The sequence below is a fragment of the Epinephelus moara genome, chromosome 20 (assembly GCF_006386435.1).
Source record: "Epinephelus moara isolate mb chromosome 20, YSFRI_EMoa_1.0, whole genome shotgun sequence".
Lineage (NCBI taxonomy): Eukaryota > Metazoa > Chordata > Actinopteri > Perciformes > Serranidae > Epinephelus > Epinephelus moara.
The window spans coordinates 4,745,491-4,772,438 of record NC_065525.1 but is presented as its reverse complement, the minus strand read 5'-3'; the positions used below and the strand labels follow the sequence as shown (position 1 = coordinate 4,772,438).

Genomic DNA, 26,948 nt, shown 5'->3' with positions numbered 1-26,948 from the left:
TGTGATTTTGTTGTTGTTTGTCTTTTTATTTTATTTTTGCCAGTGCCATACAGCAACAATGCTTGGGGATGTGGTCTTTTACAAATTTGAAAATACTGTAAGAATGTCACTTTTATAGAATTGGCTTCTTTATTTTATAATATATGATTAATGTCTACATCAACAAATGTTAACCATAGAATTCTATCAAATCGTATTGAATCGTAACGTTCCTACACTGTATCGAATCGTATTGAATCGTAACGTTCCTACACTGTATCGAATCGTTCTGTATTAAAAATATATCGTTTTTGAATCGTATCGTAACCCGTGTATCTAGATACGTATCGAATCGTCTATCACAGAGAGATTCCCTACCCTAATAACTACCGCCTTATATCTGTTCTTCTGGTCCTCTCAAAGGTACTTGAGAAGGTCATGGCAAAGCAACTAGTACACCGTCAAGACACCAGTCAACTCCTTCATCTGCAGCAGTTTGGCTGTAGACCAAAATTTACCACAGAAATTGAAGATTAATATTTTATTGAAAATGTAAAGTGCTCGGATGGGGGAATGTCGTGGAGGCCAGAGCCTCTTTCCAGATTTATTCAAAGACAAGACTGTAATAGCGTTACGAGCAGTGTCAATGGCAATTGCAAAATACCATATTGTAAAGCTAAATTTAGACAACCTGCTTTTTCCATAAAGGGCTGTCAAGTCTGGAACACAATACCAACTGAAATCAAACTGATTACAGATTGAAAATCCTTAACAGCAAAGGTCAAGTGCTGGCTAAAAGCAAACCAGAGCTGTACCCACTCTTAGCTACTTTCGCTCAAACTTCTAAGGGCTATTAGTGTAAGTGCATTGATGCATAGTGGTGTGTATGGTGTGTACTGTGGTATGTGTATTGTAGTATGTGGATTGTGGTATATGTATTTTATTGTGCCTTCCATGTTTATATTATATTGTGGTTTTATGATGTTTAAAACTGTGCATTTTTAATAACGTAGGCCTATATTTAAAAGCCCAAATAGGGATAAGAGTTGAAAATTAGCAATAGCTATAAACTCTCTGTGCAACACATCAGTTTCATAATGCCAATGGAACTATGTTAAATTGTATCATCCCTTTCAAAAAACAGAAAGAGAAAAAGAAAAAAAGCATTTAAAGGTTATTGGTGGTGAAAAAGATTAACTTGCGGCCAACGGCAGTTGGAACTCAATGGGCTGTTATTATTATCAACCAGTTTTCTTCTTGGATGACTCGAGTGTATCATCTGTCACACATTGGTTAGTCTCAGGTTGCACATTCCTGAAAAATTCCTCCATTATGAAACACCCACACACATAAGTAAACACTCAGAGGGTGTCTTTACTTTCTCTGTTTGCTTATCTAGAAAACAGATAGCACTGTGTGTTTTTGGGTGTGTGCCATGGATGTGTGTGTTCTGACCACAGACCAGCGCAGTTTAGGATCAGTGTCATGTAACTAATATGTTACCAGCTAAGGGGCTAAATATTTTTGATTCCTATTTTATTAATTTCAGTGTTGGTGGAATAAAAACATCTGTGTGATATTTTCATTTGTCCTGTTAATAAAATACCAAATAGAAAATTCTCAGATATTGCCACATTTTGAAATGAACACATTTCGATTAGGAATAACAAAAGTTTCCTCAGTGTGAGAAGCTAGATCGAATACACCTGTTCTTATACTATATGTGATATAAGCTACAACTTTACAGGCAGTGGCATCATAGCTGAGTGAAAAGTGTTCCTCAGTTTATAATTCTTTGTCGCAGCAGTAGCAGCCAAGTAGGTAGAATATAGAATAAAAGATTTTACTCAAGGGAAAGTAAATTTTACACGATGTAAACTCCACAGCAACTACAGCCACAAACAGAAAATGAGAGCTGCACAGTTTTGCTGGACAAGGCAGTGGTTGTTGCCATTCTCCTCTGTATACTGAGTTAGGCTTTGTTTATACTAGTGCGAGACACTGTGGCGTGGGCCCCTATAGATGGCGTGTGAGCTACCAACATGCACAGAGGCATTTATGATCAACGTTTCGATAATGTTTTAACGGTAACTGATAAAAATTGTTTTCAGTGTTTAAAAAAACACTGGTGTTCAGCCCTCATGAAGCCTGCAGCCAGTCTCACAGAGCCAGGCGATTTTAAGTGATTAAGTGATTTATGTTGCTGTAAATTCTTAGTTGCCTGTCAGCATATGGTTTAATAACAATTCTCCAACTCAGCCAAATTTACTATGGCACCCAGCAAGTCTATGCTGACTCAAATTTGTGAACAGTTGACACCTGAGATTTGGTTGTAGTCTCTGCTCACGTCCACATTGATAAATGCTCAGCTGATGGCATGCTCAGTTTTCTGTCTTATCTTTGTTTCGTAAACGAGGGCCACTGAATTTATGGGTAAGCAAGAAATTAACAAGTGCTAACCTAAAGAATGTTGCCGGCAAAGTAGCCTGTCTGGCAACAGTAGTAAACGCCAACATTCTGCAAAACATTGCATACTGTATGTGTATTCTGATTTAACTGTTGCTTACCCCAAAGTCGAAATTATTCACCACACTTTCCATTTTTTTTAATAGTGTTTCCAATTTAACAATCAGAAGTGTATAGCTAGTTTAAGACCCTGACCATAGACATAAATTATTTTTATAATGTGTTTTATTAATGAACGTTATGTTTATGTTAAGAGAGCATACAGACAAGACTCAGGGACCTGTTGCACAAAACACCTTAAGATTTCTCCTTAAGTATGACACAACACAAAGTTGGCCTATAGTTAGATAGTGAAAAAATGTCAGAAGAAAAGAAGACAAGATAGCATACTGGTCAGAGGAGGAAAACATTATACTTCTGGAGGAATACAATCATAGGAAGCACATCCTTCACAGTAAATTTGATCCCCAAATACCAGAAAACAGAAAATGTAGGATGAAGCAACAAAAATTAATTCAGTGAAATCTCAAGTGTAAAATCAAAAGCATATCCATTGATCTCTCCTGCTCACAAAAAAAGTCCTGTCAGGGTGTATTAGTTTTTTGACTAACGTAAACAGTGACGCGGGAGGGAAGCCACGGCTAGTCAGGCAGCGCTAGTCAGGCAGCGCTAGTGAGGTGGAGATTCTCTCGTAAATCTGTCCATTCTTCACCGTCCCCGTCATCTGACGGTTAATGGCCTCTTCGTTTGTGAGGGCAAGGAGGGTGCGCAATTCCTTGTCTCCCCAGTTGCTCATCTTTACAATGTCTGTCAGGTTTGTGTTTCCCTCTTGCTACTAGCTGCTCATTCCTGCTATCAGCTGTTTCCTGTTTATCCACCTCCAGTGGGTCGCACGTGCGGCGTCATCAACAGCTCCTCCCACAAGTCTTCAACAGCCCCTCCCGTTGCGGAAGGCCACCTCGGTCTTTTTAAACTAAAAGGGTTCTGCCAGTATGACCTACGAGGCGGAAAATTGGGCACTTCGGATCAACTCGCCATTCTGCCTCTGTGTATTTAAACGCTCGCAGCTTGCTGGCAGAACGGCCCAACATTTGCGAAAAATCTGGCAGTGTAAAAGGGGCTTTTGATGTCCATTGCTGTTAAATGAAATCATATAAACATCAGTGCTCCTCATGCCTTACGATCTTGCCTCAGAACCATGTTCAGATGTTGTTGTCAGCATCAAAGTAATCCAGGAATAGCTGTCTGTTTCCATGGTTACAGTACAAACAGGAACTACAAGTAGCTAATGTAGCATATTTTTTTATGATGCAGATTCACATTCAAATGAAAGAAAGGAGAGCTGTGGAAAAAGCCAGTAAGTTGACCTTGAGTTAAGATTATTCTGCCAAACAAAAGAAATTAGGGCCAAAAATCAGTGCTCATTGTCTCCATAGCAACATTACATGTAGACCTCTTGTTACCATGGGAACCCTGGTGGGAAAATCTCAAAATACATCCATTCCTCTCCAAAGAAATTCATCTAAAAACTTTTGAATAACATTTGGTAGGTTATGTGTTTGGTGAAAATGGGAGAAGTAATTTTCTGATGAATAAGTATCACATTGCGCAGTATGATTGAAGCAGAATCTTGCTCAGAAAGATGCATTCGTCAGTTTAGTGCTGTTAATGATTTGGCAATTAATTTATATTGATGAATCGGTTAATCAGTTACATAAGTTATTTAGAAAATGATGATAAACATTCTCTGGTTTTTGCTCCTCTTGTGTGAGGGTTTGGACTGTTTTAAACAGTTTTCTCACATTTTGTAGATTAAACAACTAATCAGCAACTCTAAAGGGTAGTTGAAATAATCGTTTATTGCAACCCTTCATAACTTCTCTGTAAGCCTCCCAGAGTTGAAATGATGTAGTTTATTACTGCTACCGTCAGGTGATCCTTTAGAATTGAAATAATAGTGAATGAGTTGAGGCGGACTGGAGTTTCACATATGGACACACAGTAAGCAGTCAAAGGTTTCAGTGAATCCTTGGTCGATGTTAGGCTTTGGGGTTCTAGGTGAAACACTGTGACCCTCCTGTTTTCCCCAGGATCCCATTCATCCTGTGTTTCATTATGTTTATCAGAGAATATCCGTGTGTGTGAGCGTATGTGAACTGTCCTGCGACGGTCTGACTTCTCCCTGCGTGTCCGATGAGACCTTTGTTACTTTTCTGTTTGCTCTCATTCTGTCTTTTTGTCCTTTTTTCCCCCCATGTCCATCAAGAAATGAGACGTTCTCACACCCAAAATGAAAAAAGACGGGGGAAAAAAATCACACTCCCAGTGCATAATTCTTCCTGAAAAAGCCAGTGCAGAGAAAGAGCAAGCAAGAGAGGAGGAGAGGGCAGAGAAAGGGAGTCTCTTTGCCATCTTTTCACTGGGATGGCCATGTCTAATTGTGTCGCAGTGATAAATGAATAGGTTTTTTGTGGAGGGGTCAGGAACCTCCCTTGGATCAGAGGCCCATCAAAGTGAATGGTTTATTTTCTGTTTGCTCACCCCCACCCTCTGAATGGATATTTAAATGAGTATTCACTAAACAGATAGCTGGATACTCTGCTCCTCATCACAGCAACAACACTCACTCGAAGTCAGCATGTTTTTGTTTTAGATATTTTTGTAGGTTCTTAGCAACACAAATACAGAGTTAATACTTGATGAAAACATTAAATCAAACCATTCCGGTTGTTATCACACTCATCCTTCTTTACAGTCAGTGCCTTTTGTTTTTTGTGGAAGTACATCAGAGTGTATTTAGAGTTGTGTTTGGCTCTGGTTTGAAGGCTAAAATGGTCTCTGTAGTTGTTTCCTCAAAGTAGAGTTTAACCCCCAATCGAGCACTTCTTGTGTGTGTGTGTGTGTGTGTGTGTGTGTGTGTGTACGTGTGTGCGTGCGTGCGTGTGTGTGGACAGATGAGTCAGTGTCTGTTGGTGTCCATGCTCTACTGAAACTGTTTGTTCTCATTGCTCTCCTTACTGTTCCTTTCTACTTCTCTCTTCCTTTTCATCTCCTTTAGCATTACTAAAGCCTCTTTCCCACTGCACCAAAAAGAAAACAACAAAAAACAAAAAACGGCTAGCACCCGCTAACATTCTGCTTTTGTTTGTAGTGGGAAAGGTTACAATCAGCATTCACACCCGGGTCAAACGACTCTACAGTAGTCCCGGGTATTTGTTGGCTCCAGCTTCTTTGTTGTAATTTTTTAGTTATTTATTTTATTTTTATTTTTGAATTAATTGCAAGACAAAAGACAGAACATTGACAAGACAGTACAGACCAGACAAAACAGCGGATACAGGACAGGGCGATTGACCATCGAACAGGAGAGCAAAATGTCGTTCTGGTGTTGTGTTTTATGTGTGTGTGTGTGTGTGTGTGTGTGTGTGTGTGTGTATGAGTGTGACAATGCATGTGGGAAAAGGGTGAGTGTGGGCAGGCAAAGATAAATAAATGAGATAACAGTAAATAACTATAATAATAGCTATTAAATAAGGTGTGAACAAAAATCACACATTCACAAAAAAACTGACAGAATAGTACTACTGCTGACAGTGTTGGCTCCATCTTCAATCAGCAGCAATGGAAAAACAATGCCCAGTTGACCAGGCTAATGTAAGCCTCTTAGCCAATGAAATGCTTTGACGTGCCACAACAAAATACCATCCATCTCCGCCAAAGCAGCGCTTAAACATCATTCCAAATTAGTCTGCACCGAGTTTGAAAGTGAGACTGAATAAGTAAAAGATACAAAGAAGTAACCACCATAATCGGAGCGCAGTGCACACTCTTGGCACAGGTGGAGCAGCAGATCATCAGGCGCACTGAAAGTGAAACTTAACGTTATCATTCCAGGTCCACCTTAACGGTTCTGTCCAGCACTCATTGTATTTCCTCATCACCGGTGACACAGAGGCAAGTCTGCACCTCGATTATTGTCCACAAAACGGGGTTGCACGCCAACATTTTTAGAACAAAATAGAACAGGCTGCAGTGAGAGTCTCTGTCGATGGGATATTTAAAAATAGCGAGTTTGTGCATCTAGTCCCTCTCAGGCAAGCGTAGTGGTTTAGTATTGCTGTAACCCACAGATACAATGCTCCGCGACCCTTTTTTTTGTCCAAGTGAGGATTAATATATATGCAGTTCACATAATCTAGGCAAAGTTAGTATATATTTTTTAACACTTGAAGATCCACTCACTACTTAAGAGGACAAGAAAAACAATACAATAAAAACTACTGGAATGGTCATTGAGTTGTCATTGAAATTTAAGGTGTCCTCATGGATTCAAATTGTCAACTCATGCAACATTACTATTAAACGTTCCACCTTAAAAGTTGCTGGCAGTTGACCCAGTCAATTGAAATTATTTTTTTCTCAGTCTACAGCTGCTGCGAGAGGCAGCAAAACATCCTTTCATTTCATAGTTAAAGTTAACTTATTTATGTAAAACTTGGCACGGTATGAACAGTGGTTACATGTGCCTCAAACCAGCCACAACTCAGCCCTGAGCAGAGTGACTGTCCTCTATTGATCAATCAACAGACTGCAGTGTTCACAGCTCCATTTTTTAGTACCAGATCTGTGTGCTAGGTACCCCAACAGAGGGTTGACCAAACATGGGGATAGTAAGGAACGGTGCCATTGGTACCATCCACAACTTTTCACAGTGGGGCTGAAAAAAATGTGCTCTGAACTGAACTGAACTGAACCGTACCATACTGTACTGCTTGGTGGAAACAGGCATTTAGACTTAAATTCTGTTGGAAACATTGCTTTGGAGCTGTTTTCTTATTTCAAAAAGAAAGCAATTAAGGCTGGGCTTTAATTCAATATTATTGTGCATTGTCATTTAATGGAATCATATGGTGACTATGAAATCATATCATACAGCATATCTTTACAAAATTCATCGTTCCAATTAACAAAATCATTTATGGAGAATTTAGTTTACATGTGTGAAATTTTGTGAAACTGATGTAATGCCTTACAAAGGAACACATTTCCAGAGTTCCAAATGAACACCCGCCAAGATCCAAATGCGGGTAGATAATCCGTTTGGTGAGTAAATCTTGCAAAGCTATCTGCCACACAAGTGGGTAAATGTTTGTACTAAAATAATCATGGAATATGCTGATTCTCTGCCACCTTTTGGTGTCCTTTAGGGGAGCACTGCTCTGCTGTCAGACACACAAACGCACAGACACATACACACTCACACTACAGATATGTTTTATGTGCTATGACACTGACAGTCTGAAGCTCTCTGAGGTTTGCTGCACTGTTTACCGTTCACGACATCAGCTGAGCTGCTAAACTATCACTTGCCAACTGCCTGCTGCTAGCTTCCGTTTTGAGTTGAGGATGATGAGTTGCGCCCATAATTATGAAGGTAATGAAAAACATCACAGAGGCTCTGCAATCTGAACTGAGACAGCAGACTCTTAATTATATTGTCACAGAAGCAGATAACAACTCACTCCTTATGTTTGTAACTTTAACAGTCAAAGTCCTACATACTGAGGCTGTGGGGATTGTTGCTCAATAATAATTTTGATTCAAATTTTGCTCCAGCCTCTTCTTTAAGTTTCAATTAAACATAATAGTTTATTATCTCAATGAAATGTACTGAAACAAATGTATATGTGATACAAAAAGAGTCAAAAAAAGTTAATTTTGGACTCTGTAAACATTATCATGTTTTTTTTTAAATTTTGCATACAGCTGTTAAGCATGATATATATATGTGTGTGTATATATATATATATGTATACATACATATAACATCACAGAGGCTCTGCAATCTGAACCATATATATATGTATACATACATATATATATATCATATGGAAATACATTCTTATTAAGCCAGCTGTTGTATCATATGCACCTCCTACAAATCCATATTATTAGCACATCATTGATGTTGGTTTTTGAATATGATGAACAGTATTAGAGGTAAAACCCCAGAGCATGTACATGTAATGTTTTGCTTAGAAACAGTCATCCACAAAAAAGAGGGATTGAAAATTAAATTCAGAAAACGTTTTCGTTTATTAAAAGATATGGTTGGCAGTTTTTTTTTTAAAACAGAAGGATAGTCTGTAAAGAAAAGCCTGGTAAACTGTGGTGGAGTAAGGTTTCCTTTGATTTCACAACAAGAGAAGTGAAGGCTGCAGGCCACACAGTGTTTTTGTCTGGAAAGTGGGACCACAATGGAAGATTAAAACGTTATGGAAACTTAAATGGAAGCAACTACAATTTGAAAAACATGTTGGGGGTGCACAGTGGTGCAGTGGTTAGCACTGTTGCCTCACAGAAAGGGAGTGCCAGGGTGAATCCTGGTTCAGGGCCCTTCTGTGTGGAGTTTGCATGTTCTCCCTGTGTCAGTGTGGGTTTTCCCCAGGTCCTCCCCCAGCCCAAAGACATGCAGGTTAGGTTAATTGTCTCTGTGTGTGAGTCCTGTGACAGTTTGGCGACCTGTTCAGGGTGTACCCTGCCCTTCGCCCATTGTCAGCTGGGATAGGCTCCAGCCCCCCTGTGACCCTGCACCAGGATAAGTGGAAAATGAATGAATGTTGAAAGACACCGCCACACTGGCACCCAAAGCCTTTCAGGCCAGAGTCCTGCATGGGTCCATTTCTGAAAACCCGCACCCACCCATACCCCTAAAGTTCACCACCAGAACCAGCCTGTTACCAGTCATTATGTCTAAGTCAAAGCTGCACCCGCCTGCACCTCTTAATAAAAGTCCCGTGACCCGACCCACACCCGTGATTAAACACACACAGGCTACAGTCACCTATATTAAGCTGGGTTCTCCGTTCTTGAATTACAAATCTAGTGGAGGAAAAGTCTTTTTCGCTGGCTGCGCTCGAATACATTCTGCGCAATCACTGCCAGGTTAGGAAACTTTTTAGCATAATCCCTCCACCGACATATAAAACCTCAGAAGGATCCTCCTTGGGTGTCTTGAAATGTGACAACAGGACCAACAGTTGTACTTGTGTCACTGACTTTCAAAGGAACATTAATTGCGGCTTAATAATAGTGATTTAGATATCAAATATTACACATAAACTTCACATCTTTTTTATTTGTTTTATTCTGAAAAATAAAAAAAAATGTTTTTGTTCTCACCCGCTGCCCGACCACGTGTAGTTCATTTTTACCCATGCCTGTACCTGTAAATTTATAAATATACATATTTTTACCTGTTACACAGCTTTTTGTGGGTTATCCGTTGGGTACCTGACCCGGTGCATGACTCTGTTACAGGCTACAGCAATGTGCTAATGCAGTTTCAGAAAAACCAAAGGATTTACAAACATTAAGCAATTCCTGGGTCAAATTCTCTGTCATCATCCGTTTTCAGCACAGGTTTAATGTCTTGGCAAGTCACCCAGTAGAGTCACTTTCACTGTTGTGGAATTCCTCTAGAGTCTGCTTGAGTTATACAGAGGTGAACATTTCTGACATGGAAATACGCTATAACTGGCTGTAGTCTAGAGGCCATGTGTGTGTTTCTGTCTGTCTGCAGCTAATCTCACAAACTATCGGACCAATCAGCCTAATATTTCGTGTGCAGATGTACGACTGTATGCTAAAGGACATCTCGTGGTTGCGGTGATTCACAGTTTTAAAAAAAAACAAAACTGTTTTATTGACTGTTTCACACTGCCATTGACTGTAGACTCATCACTCCTCAAGTTTTCTGGAAATCTTGTCTAAAAACAACAATCCTTACCGTTTGTTGCTGTTGCATTTTTGTCTTTGTTGTGGCTCAAAAACTAACAGCAGTAGAAGAGTTTGGTCTCATTTGGAAGCGGAGCATCTGCAGATTACTTCCGTACCCGGTATGTTATGATCCACTGAGTGTTTAAGAAGCGGAGTGTTTTGCCTGCCTGATGTGTTGATAAGGTCATTTTTCCTTGATATTTGTGCTTCTGCCATAAGTAAGTAATTAGGCTATGTATTTAAATGGTTTCTTTCTTTGTTTCGTTCTTTCTTTGCTGAAATTGTGTTTATTGTTGTTAATGTTACTTTGTCATTCTGTAGCCTACAGACAAAGTAAGTCAAAGATTTGGGGCTGTCCTTAAGTTATTAAAAATACATTCATCCTCATAATTTTATTGTATCCTCTGAAACGCACTGCACCGTGTTTGCTGGAATTACAAGAATTGTCTGGAGTGGTGGAGATCAGCTCGGGCAGCTGAAATACAATTAGTTGGTGGAGATCTGCACTTTTCTAGCTCTGTCTCTGTTTTTCATGAATGTAGCCAGGCAGTAAAGCAGATGACGTCCCCTTTCTTAATCCTGTCAACAAAGCTCTGATTGGGCGATTGTTTCTCCAACCAAAGGATCATCTGTCAATGAACAATACAGCTGACTTACTTGATTCACTGAACGCGCTGGAAATTTGGGTGAGGATTTAGAAGTCCTAAACCACGCTTGGTTTATTGATAGATAGTAGTTACTGTCTCTGGAGGAAAATGTGTTTTCACAAGCTGCACATGTTCATGTGAAGATAATCATTTTAATCCGCTGTCTCTATGATCACAAGGTAAACAGTAGAATAACACGGATCATGTTACAATGTAATCTACTGGAAATGTGTGCTTGCATGCATTTGATTGGCACACACACTGCTCTGCTGGATGATGTTGCCTTGCTGCCAGAGCCCTCTGTGCAGTTTTATTGTGAGTCTGAACATGGCCTTATACCCTCCAGTACTCACACTGTGTGACCCAGACCACAGCAAGAAAAATAAATACACACGGATAGCAGTTACATTTCACAGACTGGGCCATGTTTTAACCATGTGTGGGAATCAGTTTCTCCTTCCCTGTGCTTTTTAAGGTTAGCATCTTAATCTAATCTGCACTAAACTATTGCCAAGCATTGTCACAAACTGTCCAACAGAATTCCTCCCATTTGTGAAATCTCTGGCATGGCACTCTGAAGAATTTCAGGCAGCGTGTGACACACACAGACAAACACACACACACCCTCACGCAGGCTGCAGATGACTGGAGTGTGTCTAAAATAAAAGCGTATGTCTATTTCAGTCGACGCCAGTCCAGTAATAGCACAGGCGGTGAGGAGGAGGGCTGGACACAAGTTCTAATTGCAGCCTTGTCAATTGCAGCTCTCACTTTCTGCTCGTAGAAACATGCACACACACAACCACACACACACAGCGGGGGGGTTGTTGGCAGGGCTGCCTGTATCAGTTTTCATCGGTCTAGTAATAGATGCCTTGTGACACACACACACACACACACACACACACACAAAACTGACAGACAGGTACTGAGAAATAGTGAGTTTTAATTTATGTGTGTATTAGTGTTGTGTGTAATCAGCATGGACATTTGCAGTGGACTAAATATTGTCTCTCCATCTGTTTCTGTTTCGTGTAAATGACGATATAACAAGAATCTCTAACTTACATGGAACTTTCACTCAGAGCAGCTTTCATCCTTTCCTCGTTTTATTCGGCCACCTTGCACCTTCAGCTATCAACTGATATTAAAGTTTCCTTTAACAAAGTATGTGGTTGTGGAACAGACCACAATAAAGACGTGCTTGTTGGTTTTATGCTCAATACAGAAACAGTAGTAACATACAACTAATTAGTTAGCGGCTTATATCTGAATCATAAATAAACATTGTTAGCTTATTGTGTTGTCAGCAGGGCTTCAACTACAAACTATTTTCTTTATGATTTTTGTCTGTTAAACTTTGCTGGAAGAGGGATCCCTTCGCAGTTGCTCTTCCTGAGGTTTCTACCATTTTTTCCCTGTTAAAGTTTTTTTTTTTTTTTTAGGGGAGTTTTTCCTTATCCACTGTGAGGGTCCAAAGACAGAGGGATGTCTATACTATAAAGCCCTCAGGGCAAATTGTGATTTGTGATAATGAGCTTTATATATGAAATTGAATTGAATCAAATTGATCTTCAGAAAATAGTAAAAAATGTCTCTTACAGTTTTCTAAAGCCTAAAGTATAGTCTTCAAATGTCTTGTTTTTACCGTCTAACACTTCAAAACTCAAAGATCCATTTACTGTAATGTAAGTCAAAGAAAATGAGAAATGGACCAATTGATCTGCTGGTGACTGGAATCAGCTGATTTTCAGCTTGATCGGCCATGACCGGTGACCAACGGGACAGTCTCAGATGCAGCTGATCTTGTGTCCATCACATTTATCACAGTTCATGTTGCAAACAGCAGCACAGACAGTAACTGACACTTAATGATTCAGATTCAGATCTTTTATTTAACTCTCATATAAAAAAAGATGCCGAGCCCACATAAACTTACATTACACTACAAAGCATTATTAGCAAGAGCAATAATTTCATGGTACAAACAAGGTTAGAAATTATCTTTTTTGTCAACCTGCCTCTGTTGCTGATGGATTCCAAAATCTACCAGCCACCCAATAGATTACCATTGATTTTGTGGCCAGTGAGTGAAGAAAATCTAGCAGCCACCTGCATATTTTACCAGCATTTGGCTGGTGGCTGGTGTTAATTTCCAACTCCGGGTACGAACCATATCTTTAAAATGCCTAAGCATTTGACACAAAACGAGCTAACTGAAACACTTTGTCTATAGACAGAAACTCACGTCTACATTCATCAGTCATGGAAAACAAATCAGGAAATTCTGCAGACAATTTAAGGAAAGCTTATATCTGAGATTGTGATAAAATGGATAGTAGAACAGAAAGTGTATCTCATTTTCAATCTCTCCCAGATCACAAAAGTGAAATTTTCTGAAGGTGTCCAGTCTCCACTGCCAGAGGCAGGATACCACATCATAACTGGGCACAGACAGACATCTGAGCTCTGTTCAGGTTAAGGGTGACATAGTGCTCCGAGCGGTACATATGCTTAATTAGACTATGCATCCTCAGTTTTGGTTTACACGAAATTTCTTCTGACCATTTCTGTTTCGAATTTTCAAATAGTATTATTATTAGCTGCTGCAACCTGTGCTTAACAGTTGTAAGTGCATGCAGCACATGGTTTGAAAGCTACTGCGTTAAGCCAACTAGCAGACTGCAGTAGGCCTATACCACACAAATCTGTAACTATTGAGCTGATAAGTATCTTAAACGTGTAGATGAGCAAAGTTAATGCAAACCATTTCATGTAAGTGCATGGAAGATGCATAAACACTTAGTCCAGGAGGTATAACTCAATAAAAACACAAGTATGGGTCGTCTACCCAGGTCTGCTAGTTAGCTGATTAGTTAAGAGCAGACTGCTTGGGTAGTTGATTATCAGCTCAAAAGATGCACATAGAAATGCTAATGCTAATTATTTCATGTTAATGAATGGAGAATGCTAATCTAGTTAGCTTTCTTACCAAGTAGGGTCCATGTGATAGATTCGGTATCTTACTCTGTGGCAGCAAATGATTAAAAGGAAAATGCAGGTACTTGAGCCTAAAGGGAGCTGTCAATCGAGTGCTAGTTTGAGCAGCCCAGTGAGCTGTTTTTGAACTAGGTCTTCTTATAGAAATGAAAATTTTTTTTCTGAGATTTTTGTGGATGCTTAATAAGACTCTCATCTTTGATAGCATATATGTATTTTTACTATTTCAAGTCAAGTTTCCATTGGCTTTGAACAAATGTTTAAAATATGTTTGGGTATGCTGTCAATTACAGTTGTTAAAAAGAAAGATAATTGGATTTTGCAAAAAGCGGAATCGGCAGTTTTCAGTTTTCAATTTTTTTCAGTCTGTTGTCATGTACACACAGGCCAGACATACAATACACACACATGCACAAACAGGACCTATACATGCATTAAACTGGAGAGACATCAGAGTGAGGGGGCTGCCTTGGACAGGTCCCCTTGATCAAGGGCACCTTGTTGGTGAATGGCACCTTGTTGGTCAAGGGCACCTTGGTGTGCCCAGGAGGTGAACTGGTGCCTCTCCAGCTACTAGTCCACACTCCATTTTTGGTCTGCACGGAGATTTGAACCAACAACCCTCCAGTCCCTATGGACTGAGCTACTGCCGCCCTGAATTGATTAAGTGAGTGATCGATTCAGCTCCAGTCTGTAAGCTTTTTGTTTTCCCAGGAAACTTCTCTGGTGTTGTTTTCTGTTTCTGCAGAAATGTCTTCATGCCACAGATGTGTTGTCAAATTGGTGAATATCTATATCTGCTTGTGTTTAGCTTATTTGCAGTGTTTTATTTAAATGTCATGTCTGTGTTGTCAAAGTGGTGAGGTGGTTTTCTTGTGTTTTGTCTAATTTTGTGTTGCTGTAAGTTGCAGTGGATTGAGCTCTCTCACAGCTCTGTAAATGGTGGCACCCTCTCGGTCCTCCTGACTTTCCATTCAGATGGAGACATTACAACAAACTCAATTTGTTTCCAGATAATCAAGTTCAGGTCTTCGCATCACAGTCACATTTTACTGTACTGATAAAGACCAGGGCCACTTCTGTATGCTTTTTGTGACCTGACGCAGATGAGCCTGTCAGGTTGAACTTTATGCTGGTCATCACAGTACTGTACTGTAAGGCTCTCCTGGCAGAGAGAGTAATATGGTAATGTTAAAATGGGTGGAATTCCCCTTCTTGCTGAAAATCACTTTTCAGCTGGTGTTTCCATTATTTTGTCCCGCACTGTAGATGTCAGCTATTTTGGTAGACATAACTTCCTGTGGACAGTCCCATTTTTTGCCTTTTGCTTCAGCAGTCAGTATCTCACTCCATCCTGTTTCCTCCAGCTCTTCTTTCCTCTTCCACCTCTTCCCAAGCTTCTTTATCCCTTCTTTGTATGTGCTCTTCTATTGCTCCCTGGATGGACATGGATCCCTCCTCTGGGAGGTCAAAGGTCAGGGTCAGCTACAGAATAACAGCCATGGAGCTGGTAGATTTGGTGCTTATGACACACAAGTTTTTTGGGACATTAGTGGAAATGTTTCAACTTTCAGTCTTTTTATTCTCCTACAATTGTAAAGTCTAACCCTTAAATATTTTTGTATTTCGTGGATCGCAGTATTTTGACCACGAAGAATGTAAGGCTGTAAGAATGAGTTGGCTTTGCCTTGGAAAAGCTCTGAAAGTTTTCCTGTCTCCTCTATCTGTTCCTGTCTCAGGTGATCAACGTGGATGGCAGTAACAGACAGACTCTGCTGGAGGACAAGCTGCCTCATATCTTTGGTTTTACTCTGCTTGGTGATTACATCTACTGGACTGACTGGCAAAGACGCAGCATTGAGAGGGTCCACAAAGCTACGGCTGTACGAGAGATCATCATCGATCAGCTGCCGGATTTAATGGGGCTGAAGGCCACTAAAGTGACAGAGACATACGGTAAGAAGGACAGGTTTTCAGCTAATTTCAAAACAACAGTAAAACGTGGAGCAAAAATTAAAATAAGAAAAATATGTAAAACATTTTACATCTTACGTCTTTTATCTTGTTTCCCTCCTTCGATCTGTGTCCAGGGACAAACGGCTGTGCGGTGGATAATGGCGGATGCAGCCATCTGTGTTTCTGGTGTCGACAGGCTGTCAGCTGTGCCTGTCCCATGGGGATGGAGCTTCTCTCAGACCTGCAGACTTGTGTGGTGCCTGAGGCCTTCCTGCTCTTCACCAACAGGTACGCCTACCTGTCAACCTGCAGTAGAACTAAAAAAAAGTGGGGATGCACAATAATATCGACACGTCATCCGTATTGGCCGATAATGGGTTTAAAATGAAATATCGGAATCGGCCAACATGCTAATTTCTGCTGATATGACTGATTTTTTGTTTTTAAGTTGACAAGGTGAACATGTACAAAACATCAGGTAAATGATACAGCACAGTTAACAAAGCAACATATCTCAAAGATATACAAGTATATATGAAGAATATGAATGTTAAAAAAGTAGAATAGACAGATAACTCTCAACTCAACTCAACTTTTTTTATAGAGTACTTTAAAAACAGTGCTGTACATAAACATAAAAACATCAGACATAAAACAAGGAATAAAATGGGTTTTAAGACGAGTTTTAAAAATGGACAGTGAGGGGGCTTGTCTGATGCGCAAAGGTAGGTCGTTCCAAAGTTTGGGAGCAGCAACAGAAAAAGCTCTATCCCCTCTGAGCTTCCACTTGGACCTCGGTACCTCCAGGAGCAGCTGATCAGCTGACCTGAGGCACCGAGCAGGAGCGTAGGGATGGAGCAGCTCAGAGAGGTTAGGCGGGGCGAGACCATTTTAAGATTTAAAAACAAATGAAAGAATCTTATTGAACTCTAAAGTGCACAGGCAGCCAGTGGAGGGAGGCCAGAATGGGAGTTATGTGATCCCTCTTACGTGCTTCAGCTAAGAGACGAGCAGCAGCATTTTGAACCAACTGGAGACGTGCGAGGGAGGACTGGCTGACTCCAAAATAAAGTGCGTTACCGTAATCCAGCGGAGATGTGATGAAGGCATGGATTATTGTTTCAAAGTGCTGTTGTGCAAGAAAGTGCTTAACCTTTGCCAGCTGCCTAAGATGAAAAAAGCTGGACTTAGCTACTGCACCAATCTGCCGATCCAATTTAAAATCACTGTCCATCTTAAAACCCAAGTTTGAAACTGTTGGCTTCACATAATATGCCAAGGGGCCCAAGTCAACAGGGGGGAGGTCCACAAGAGCCATTGAGACCAAACACCATCACTTCTGTTTTCTTTTCATTAAAATTTAAAAAGTTCAGGGCCATCCAGACTTTAATGTCTTCGAGACGTAACAGAAGTGGTGAGAAAGCATCTTTCTTCTTCAACGGCACATATATCTGACTATCGTCAGCATAACAATGGAAAAAAATACCACACTTTCTAAGGATGGAACCCAGAGGCAGCAAATAGAGTGAGAAAAGCAGGGGCCCTAAAATTGAACCCTGTGGAACCCCATATGACAGAGGAGCAGAGCAGGACACAGAACCACTAATGCTTACACACATAATTCTGTCTGCCAGATAAGACCTAACCCACTCCAGAGCACTACCACAAATGCCCACTAGGTGCCGTAACCGCGCCATTAAGATATTGTGGTCCACAGTATCAAAGGCTGCTGTTAGGTCCAGCAGAACAAGAATCACATAGTCGCCAGAGTCATTAGCCAGGAGGATGTAATTAGAAACTCTTAATATTGTGCACTCTGTGCTATGCAGTGTTTTAAAACCAGATTGAAAGACCTCCAGGATATCACGCTCATCCATAAAGAACCTTAACTGAGCATGAACAGCTTTCTCCAGGATTTTTGAGATAAAAGGCAGCTTGGAGATGGGCCTGAAATTGGCCAGCATAGTGCATGTTTAAAACTTAGGGGGACAACACCAGAAGACAGACTGCTGTTAATAATGGCCAGAACTGACTGTCCTATACCAGGGAAAACCTTTTTTGAAAAAGTGAGGAGGGACAGCGTCACCCGGAGAACCTGATGGCTTAATATGGCCAACCACGTCTTCTAAAAACTACAGAGTCACAGCTCAAACTTATCAAACACAGCCGAGCTAGGAGCAGAGACAGAGGGGTCAGAGGCAGGAGTTAAGATAAAAGCCCTTGTGGTAACAACCTTGTCACTGAAAAAGTGCAGGAAGCTATTGCACATTTCAGGGGATGCTTCCATGCAGACAGACTGTGAAGCATTAAGAACAGAGTCAATAGTTTTGAATAACACACGCGGGTTGTGATGATTAGACACAATAATGTTGGACAAGTGTTCTCTTTTGGCCTCTTCAACAGTATTTTGGTAACGGCACCAACAGTCCTTTAGGATTTGGAAAGAAACCTGCAGCTTGCCCTTCTCCCACCTGCGTTCAGCTTCACTCCTGTCTGGCTGCGTGAGTTCTGTCGTTGAACCAGGGCTCAGGTTTAGCTGTAGGCTGCACAGTTTTTAATGAAGCTACAGAGTCCAGTATGTTTCGGCAGGAGGAGTGACACCAGGAACTGAGCTCCTCCGTGTCAACAGATGTTGAGTCAGAGGGGACAAAGAGCTGGTCGAACGCAGCAGAGAACTGACCGGCAGTGAAAGGATTAAAAGTCAGACGGCACCAAGCAGAAGCACAAGATTTAACTGCAACACATGAGAAACCAACTTCGAATAATACAGGCGTATGATCCGCCAGGAGGGTAGGGCCGAGGCCTGGTAAAGGTGATTAGGGATTCCCGCCAGGAGCGGGGGCAAAGTTTTCTGTCCACCATGATCAAATGCATCTAGATCTCTGACATTATGTCAAAGATCCAACAGGAATTGGCGATCATACACCAGCAGAGACTCGATCTGTATAGTGCCATGGGTTAGAAACAACAAAAACACCAACCAAAGCAGCAGCAGCAGCAGATGGCCAGCCGCACCACACCATGTCACTCTCATTCCAGATAAACATGATAAAACCCCGTGTAACGCTTTCACAGTCAGCTTGTTACTTGTTAATCACCACCAGAGCAACAAAGCAGAAAAGATAACTCTGACATGCTTGTAAATGACGATGAAAGGGCCATTAACCAAAAATAACATGTCTTAAGTGCTTATGATTTGGTTACTAACATTCTGGTGCAAAAGGACTTAGCATTATAATATAATATGAAACGCTGATACCCCTGTGTGAAGATAATATTCACAATCACCATTAAGAAATCAGACACCCAAATAAGTTTATCATTTCAGTGTATTAACAAAACTGTAATGAATAAAACATATTTAACAATAAAACAGCTGGGCCTACAGATGTGTTACCGTTACAGTCTGTGAAAGTCTATGTAGTATGTACGCTGGAGCTCAGAGGAGTGAATCTGTGCATTCAGAGTTCAGTAACTGTAGACACTGCGCCGTCCTGACCACAGTAGTCAGAGTCCACTGCCTAACAAGATCCTTCACAGAAAAAAACAGTTATACATCCAGAGGCTGAAGCCAAAAAACCCCACAATGTCCAAGGATGAGTCCTGCAGCGCTGTATTATCCTCTTCTGATGTAGCGTTATCCTCTCTTCATCTGCAGACCGACATAAACTCAGCTGCTAAGTTAGCTAACAGCTAGCGAGCTTATGTCCACACTAGTTAAAAGCTGCTAAAGTAGCTAGCTAGATGCAAGAAGGCTACAGATACAGAGGTATATTCAGTCAGAGGATTGGGGGAAGAAAGTTATATAGTTTTCCATAATATATGCATATATTCTTATCAGCCAAACGTGTTATAAGCATCGGCAAAAAATCCAATATTGTTTATCCCTGCTAAAAAGACCTGCTTATTGTGCTAATGCTCCTGTAGACCTGTTTGAAGTATATATTCCATGCACTTACCTCTAAGCAAAGCTGTTTTACTCCAGTCCACTTTCAGTCTCTGGTGCCTGTGCCAGTGGTCCTGACCATTGCAACTTGTCTGCACAGGCATACATGTTTTTCTGTTGTTTGTCTCATGCATGTCTGGCGGAATGGATATGCTTTTATTTTAATCAATCAAGTTATCAACACAGACCGCCTACCAGCTTGAAGTTTACATGTACATTATTAAGGGGACCTGTTCTGCTGTACTGTATTTTGTGTCATATATAGTGTTACGGTGAAGGATGTTTATATTAAACTTGGCCAAAATTTCAAATAATGAGGCAAACTTATGTAAAAGTAACGCCTGTGAGCAAAAGCCTCAGGTTTCCTTCTTTTCCGAACACTCTGTTTCCAACAGTTTTTCTACTCTGGCTACAGTATGATGTCATAATGTGCCCGATTTCTTTATATGGCCATCTGCTCCAAGTGTTTACATTATGTAGCATACACTGCTACATGAAGCTACATGCTAACGTCAGGAAAACATGTAATCTTGGTTGCCGGTGTTGTACATTTCTCCCTGATTTCAGATCAGATTCCTGTTGGAACATGGCTAGTTGTATTTTGAAGCTTTAATGGGGGATTTTTCACTGTTAAAAAAATGCAGCTTTCTCCTTTACAGTCACTTCGCTTTTGAAAATACACTTTTAACGTACATGTAACTACACTACATGCTAACCTTGGAAACATGTTGCTGATGTTGATTTCGGATCATATTTCTGCTGAAACCTGTGCGGTAGAAGCTTTTATTGGGGATTTTTCATAACAGAAAATGCTGCTATTCTCCATGACAGTCACCCCCTGCTGAAATGATGGTGCAGAGATGCTGAGATGTGGAAGACGTTGACCAATTAGAGCAGACTGGGGTTTTTCGGGAGTCGGACTTAAAGAGACAGGCGCTTAAAAGAATGTCAGAGGGTGAAAACAGGTGTTTCAGCACAGACAGTATAAGGAAAATAAAGGTTTTTTTTTACCATGAAAGTAAAGATTTTCTTGTAGGAACCTTAAATACAAATATGAACCTGAAAATGAGAACAATAGGTCACTTCTTTTTACCTATGTTTTACACATGTAACAATAGTGATTGTGGGCTGGGCCAAATCCATGTGAGCTACACTCAGTATGGTGCCTGAACACATTCTGTGTAGACACAGACAGCTGCTGTCTGCAGCAGCAGACATGCGACTCGCACTACTCCTCCTGTGTAGACGTTGTGTTACATTTTTGTCATCATAGCTAAGTCAGAATTCATTTTGTTTCTTTAAATTTTTCATTGTGTCAGTCTTGACTTAGTTTCAAGCCTGTTTCGACTCGATCTCAAAACTGCTTAAGCTTGGACTTCTCAGTCTCAGTGCAAGCGGTCTTGACTATAGCCCTGCCTTTCATGACTCTGAACATCAATGATTGTGTGTGAAAACATAATGAATTGGTGAGGTCCTGATCTACATTAAATTTGCAAAATGCTATTTTTTACTCAGGGACAACATCCGGAGTATCTCTTTGGGTACCAACAGCAATGATGTGGCCATCCCTCTGACAGGAGTTAAAGAGGCCTCTGCTCTCGACTTTGATGTCTCTGAAAGGAGAATATACTGGACAGACATACAAGCCAAGGTAGGCTGAGCAGTGGAAATTTATTGGAGTCTGAGTTGGAATTTATGTTGTTTCAGAAACACACTTTGATTTAAAAAAAACATTATATAAAATAAGTAGGGTTGTATATGTGTACTTCTGTAAAAAAAAAAAGTATGTGAAATAATTCAGTCAGAATACATGTAGGCACTGTATTGTTTATTTTATCTGACCTGATTCCTTATTTAAGGGTTTTTTGGTCATTTCATGACTTTGAATTTCTGTGCCTCTCAGACAATCAGCAGAGCGTATATGAATGGCAGCTCTGTAGAACATGTCATTGAGTTCGGACTGGACTACCCAGAGGGCATGGCAGTTGACTGGATGGGTCGAAACATCTACTGGGCTGATACAGGCACGAACCGCATCGAGGTGGCCCGGCTGGACGGCCAGTACCGGCAGGTTCTGGTCTGTAAGGATCTTGACAACCCACGATCACTGGACAACCCACGATCATTAGCACTGGACCCAGCCAATGGGTGAGAATGGAAACTACACAATTTAAAAATCTGGTTGACATATTGGTAAAATTTGCTAAATTATGAAAAACCTCACAAACCTACAGCTTGGTCATTTTACTTCCCTGATATATTTCTGACATGCTGTCATTGCTCCAACATGAAGTATTAAGTGTATGAAGTACAGTGTATGGCAGGGTTAGTCAATTACAAGTTCCATTAGGCCGAATTATAAGATTAGAAAATGTGGATGGGCCACATTTTCAGCAACCTATCAATCTGCTTTTTTTTGGGTTTATATATATACGTAGACATATATACATATCCCTCCTCAACATAATGCAGAAACACTAACTACAGTAACTAATAACACAGTCTGTCTCTCCACTGGCATCTCCCTCTCCCCTCTCTCCTTGACACACACACACACACACACACACATGCACACATGCACACACCTCACCTCTTGAAGTTTTCCTTTTAGGTCAAATACACAGGATATAGTTTTATACAGTCTGGCAGCAACAGTCAAGTCTGCAACAACAAAGTCACTATATAAACTCAATAATATCTCACTGTAAACAAATCTAACATGTTAATAAAATAAATATTCTTCCTGCCATCACAATACTGGGTGAAAAAAAATAATGTTATCTTAGCATGAAGAACACAGACATCAGTATCAGTCATTCAGCCTGCTCTCTGCCCCCCCTCTACTGAGGAGACTTACTGTCTACAGGTTGGCTGCCTCGGCTACATTTTGTCTGCATTTTGGCTGCCTCAGGTACATTTTCAGATTATGTGATACTTCTACTACTCCTACTTCTACTACATACAGACAGCTTTCATTTTAGTTTGTTTTTAACAATTTGCTGTTAGCCGTTAGCACGATGTGCTTGTGTAGACCACAATCGTAAACCACAATAGCGGTGAATGAGACTGTGGACAGAGCAGACTGAAATATGGCTTTGCACATGCTGAACACACGTATTGATAAAGAATTGGTGTTTTACTGGGAGAGGTTGTATTGTACTTACAGTAACAAGCGTAGTTGTCGTCAATGTCGTATTCTTGAAGTTATATTTCCTTCATCTGCACAGCAGCCTCTCTTGTTGCCTGACTTCACTTTGCGTGTTTGGCTCGCTTTCTTTCTCTCTCTCTCTGTCTCTCTGTCTCTCTCTCTCTCTCTCTCTCTCTCTCTCTGTGTCTGTGTGTCTATGTATCTGCGCGTGTATGGAGGGGGTCAGCCCTGACATGCAGAGGGCAGGAGAGAGGCTGCAGCATGATGATACATGAAACCAAACCTTTAAAAAGTAACGATAAAAGAACCAATAATGTTGGAGCTTATTATTATTATTATGGTCTTGATTAATTTTGCCCCGGGCGGTTAAATACCAGGCCTCAGTACCCATCCCTGTTCAGGCCACTCGGAGGTTGCTTCTGGGCCGCATGTGGCCCGCTTCGAACAGCTGAACATTTGATAGAACAGTTAGTGGAGCAGCCCTGTGGAGGTGATTCATTGTCAGACACCTGTATTATGCTGAAGGGCCGCTTCTTTCAAGGGTGTGAGTTGGTGCCAATGACTTCATGTAGCGTGCTTCTTCACTCTGTCTGAGGTAGTGAGAGTGTAGTGATGTCATTGTGCTGGTATGTGGGTACAACAGCCAGCATCCTGCCTCTTTTCACCCATAACCTCCAGCTGAGAGGGATGATGCTATTAAACCTGTTTGTTAATCACCGTTCATCTCAGGCCAAACCACCCCCAGACACTCTGATTTGCCCCTGTGTGTGTTTGTGTGGGTGTTAAGTACCTGTGCCAGCGTGTCAAATTCCCTAACACATGTCACTCACTTGGTGGTATCTTGATGATGTCATGGTGCAGAGCTGTCAGCACGCACGCCTGGAGGCACCTGATGTCATTTAATGATCACATAGCCATGCTCACACATTAATAAAGACAACAGCACAGTTGTCTGCTTTCACAGAACTTAACAAAACAAATGTTACAAAATGGAAACAGGTTCTCAGTCTGGAATAGATGAACCACCTACGTAAATATTTTATCCAAAAAAACCCCAAATAAACTGATTTTAGGGAACCTACCGTAACTCTCTGATAACTCTGTCACATACAGAGATGGATAGTTTAGGCGTGTGTGTCCCGGGCTGAAACAGTGTTTTGTCTCCACAGCTACATGTACTGGACAGAGTGGGGTGGTCGACCTCGTATAGCCAGAGCCTACATGGATGGCAGCACCATCACAACGCTGGTGGATAAAGTGGGCCGGGCCAACGGACTGACCATTGACTACGTAGACCATCGACTATACTGGACCGACTTGGACACATGCATGATCGAAAGCACCAACATGCAAGGTTTGGACACAAAAACATACTCTAAGCTATCCTAATATTCTTTGTACATCAATAGGCTTATGGCTCATTTCATAACATAAAATTTCCACCTAAAAAAAAAAAAAACACTCACACTAACTAAATGGTGGGTGTTGGTTGTGTGAGTAGGGTAATCCTCATTGCACACTGAAAGCACACATTAAAATGAACCTAATCAAATAATTGGTAGCAAAATATATTTATTACAGTCATGGTTCCTACAGATCCTTAAAAATCCTTTAAAAAATTTGATATTCAAAATTTATGATCATTAAGTCTTGAAACATATAGTTGTGTGATGGGTGTTAAATTTTGAGATGAAGTTAAGAGCTATGAGAAACCCAATCAAGCAAACATGCTCCAAATATACTCCAAACTAAATAAAATATAATAGTTTGTTTAACATGCAAGCATTCATTTAGACAAAGATGAGTTTGTGACCAAAAATGAGCCCCAGATTTGGCTTCAGTTACAGCAGTGTACGCAGGCTGGCAACATCTTTCTGACATTTTTTTTCATTGCCTCATCACCACCACAAAATACAACATGACCTGCAGTCATCATGTGATTGGCTCTATTTTTATGCCACTGCACCGGTGATAGCTGTGGCCGGAGGCATTTTGTTTTCGAGTTGTCTGTCTGTCTCTCTGTACCATTACTGTGAACACAATATGAACACAGGATGAAGTGATTACATTTTGGTGGTCAGAGGTCAAGGTCACCGTGACCTTCTTCGTCTTGATCTCATGAATGGGATATCTCAAGTATCCCACACCAATCCACACTGCACTTTATGTCTATGTATGAATGGGTATTTTAATGTGAACTCCTTGTGTACTGTTATTATTATTATTCCTTCTTTTTTTCTCGTCTACCTCCTATGTGTCTGTCTGTCTATTACCTGCCAAGGGACTACGGATGTAAATTAGCAGGCTTGCTAACTCCGACACATTTACACATGTACTCACATACTGATGTTCATTAATGTGTACTGTCCCTTTCAAAAAAAAAAAAAAAAAAAAAAGTACACCTTAAGGGGATTTCTTCAAGTTTGGCACAAACGTCCACTTGGACACAAGAATGAACTGATAAAGATTTTGGTGTCAAAGGTCACTGTGACCTCACAAAATATGTTTTTGGCCATAGCTCAAGAATTTATATGTCAATTATGACAAAATCTTCATGTCTAATAGGATAAAATTATGAAGTAATGACTTTTAATATGCAACTTCACTGTGACATCATATTGTTCTGCAAAAACAGTTTTCTGGCCATTAGGAACAGAAGAGGAGACATTTGGTCAGATACTGAATTGGTGACACTAATCGACCTGTGCTGCTTGTATAGAACTTCTGTGCTGCTGGGTGTTTGAATCATCCATGTTTTATAATTTGTAGCTTCTTTGCAGCATATTCCTCCCATATTTGAGGAATTGTCTACTGTCATGGCTACATATAAGTCTGGACACACATGGATGTAAACTAACCCAACTAGTTTGTGGAGGCATACAAACATGAGGCGGTAATTCTAGTTTTTCATGTTTCTGTGGCCACAAGTTTGCATTTGCTGACCTCATCTCCTTCTAACCATGTGGTTTAAAACTCATCAACCATTTTGATAGGAAACCCTCAAAAGTGGGCGATGCTTAGCAAATACAGAGGTGCAGTATGAAGCTGTGTAGAGGACTGTTGACCTCAACCCACTCCTCCGTCACCTGCTTTGTTGGATAGGGTCCTTCCTATGATGAGGATGAGGATGAAATTCATAAATTAGACCATGCTCTGTCAACAGAGGTTTTGCTTGTTCATATTCAAACACACACCTCTGACCCATGATATCTCTCTGCTAGCTACTACAACCTTGGCAAACTGTCAACTGCAGTTTTATATGATAGGCAGTGTGAGCTAGTTGCTAAAACAAGAGATAGTTAAACAATTGACACAAACTTGTATTTGTTATTTGACTGTGTCTTTAACATACTGCATGAACCTGGTTATTGATTACATTGCTGAATTGAGGGTGGAAGTATATTTGTGACCTTGGACATAGTAGTTTAAAAAAGATTTAAGGTCCAGTCACTAGCCTTAGTGAACCTTGAGATAAGATTATTTGGTCAAAACAAGATTGCTAAATTGTTAAATTGCAATATGTGATGCACAGTGGAAATCCGTTCATCAAATACATTATGTACTCTGCAATATAGGCATCACTGAGATCCATTTAATGGTATATTTTTGTTGCACAACCACTGGGTATTTGCTGCTGATGTTGTGGAAATAATTTCCAGAAAATGATTATCAACCAGAGATATCTCCATTTATCTTCAGAGACAGAGGGAAATAAAACTAATACATTCTCAAGACTTTCTAGTTATAATTCTCAGCTCCACCGATGAGTGCAGGTTATTTACTGTTTATGTGTCGGTTGATCTTTGTCAGACTAATCTCTAACTAATAGCTGGATTTGCATGAGATTTGCTGTTCACATTCTCACACCAAACGAAATTAGAAACTTATTGATTTTGGAGACTTCATGACCTTTCCTCTAGTGCCACCATCAGGCCATCTCTCAGCAGAGTGAATCTGACTCTGCACAACACATGATGCCACATGTATCCTAAACTTTTATCAGTACCAGTAATTCTCTTGATGTTTT

At 40.6% G+C, this 26,948-nt stretch overlaps 1 protein-coding gene across 1 annotated transcript in view; it reads left to right on the top strand.

Annotated features, from left to right (window-relative positions):
* lrp5 (low density lipoprotein receptor-related protein 5) overlaps nt 1–26,948 on the top strand; it is a 116,763-nt gene that overhangs the window by 67,018 nt on the left and 22,797 nt on the right. Inside the window, exons 12-16 of the mRNA XM_050072198.1 lie at nt 15,611–15,827; nt 15,962–16,115; nt 21,289–21,424; nt 21,677–21,921; nt 24,091–24,275. Of these exons, the coding sequence (XP_049928155.1) occupies nt 15,611–15,827; nt 15,962–16,115; nt 21,289–21,424; nt 21,677–21,921; nt 24,091–24,275 (937 nt within the window). The remainder of the gene's footprint in view (nt 1–15,610; nt 15,828–15,961; nt 16,116–21,288; nt 21,425–21,676; nt 21,922–24,090; nt 24,276–26,948) is intronic.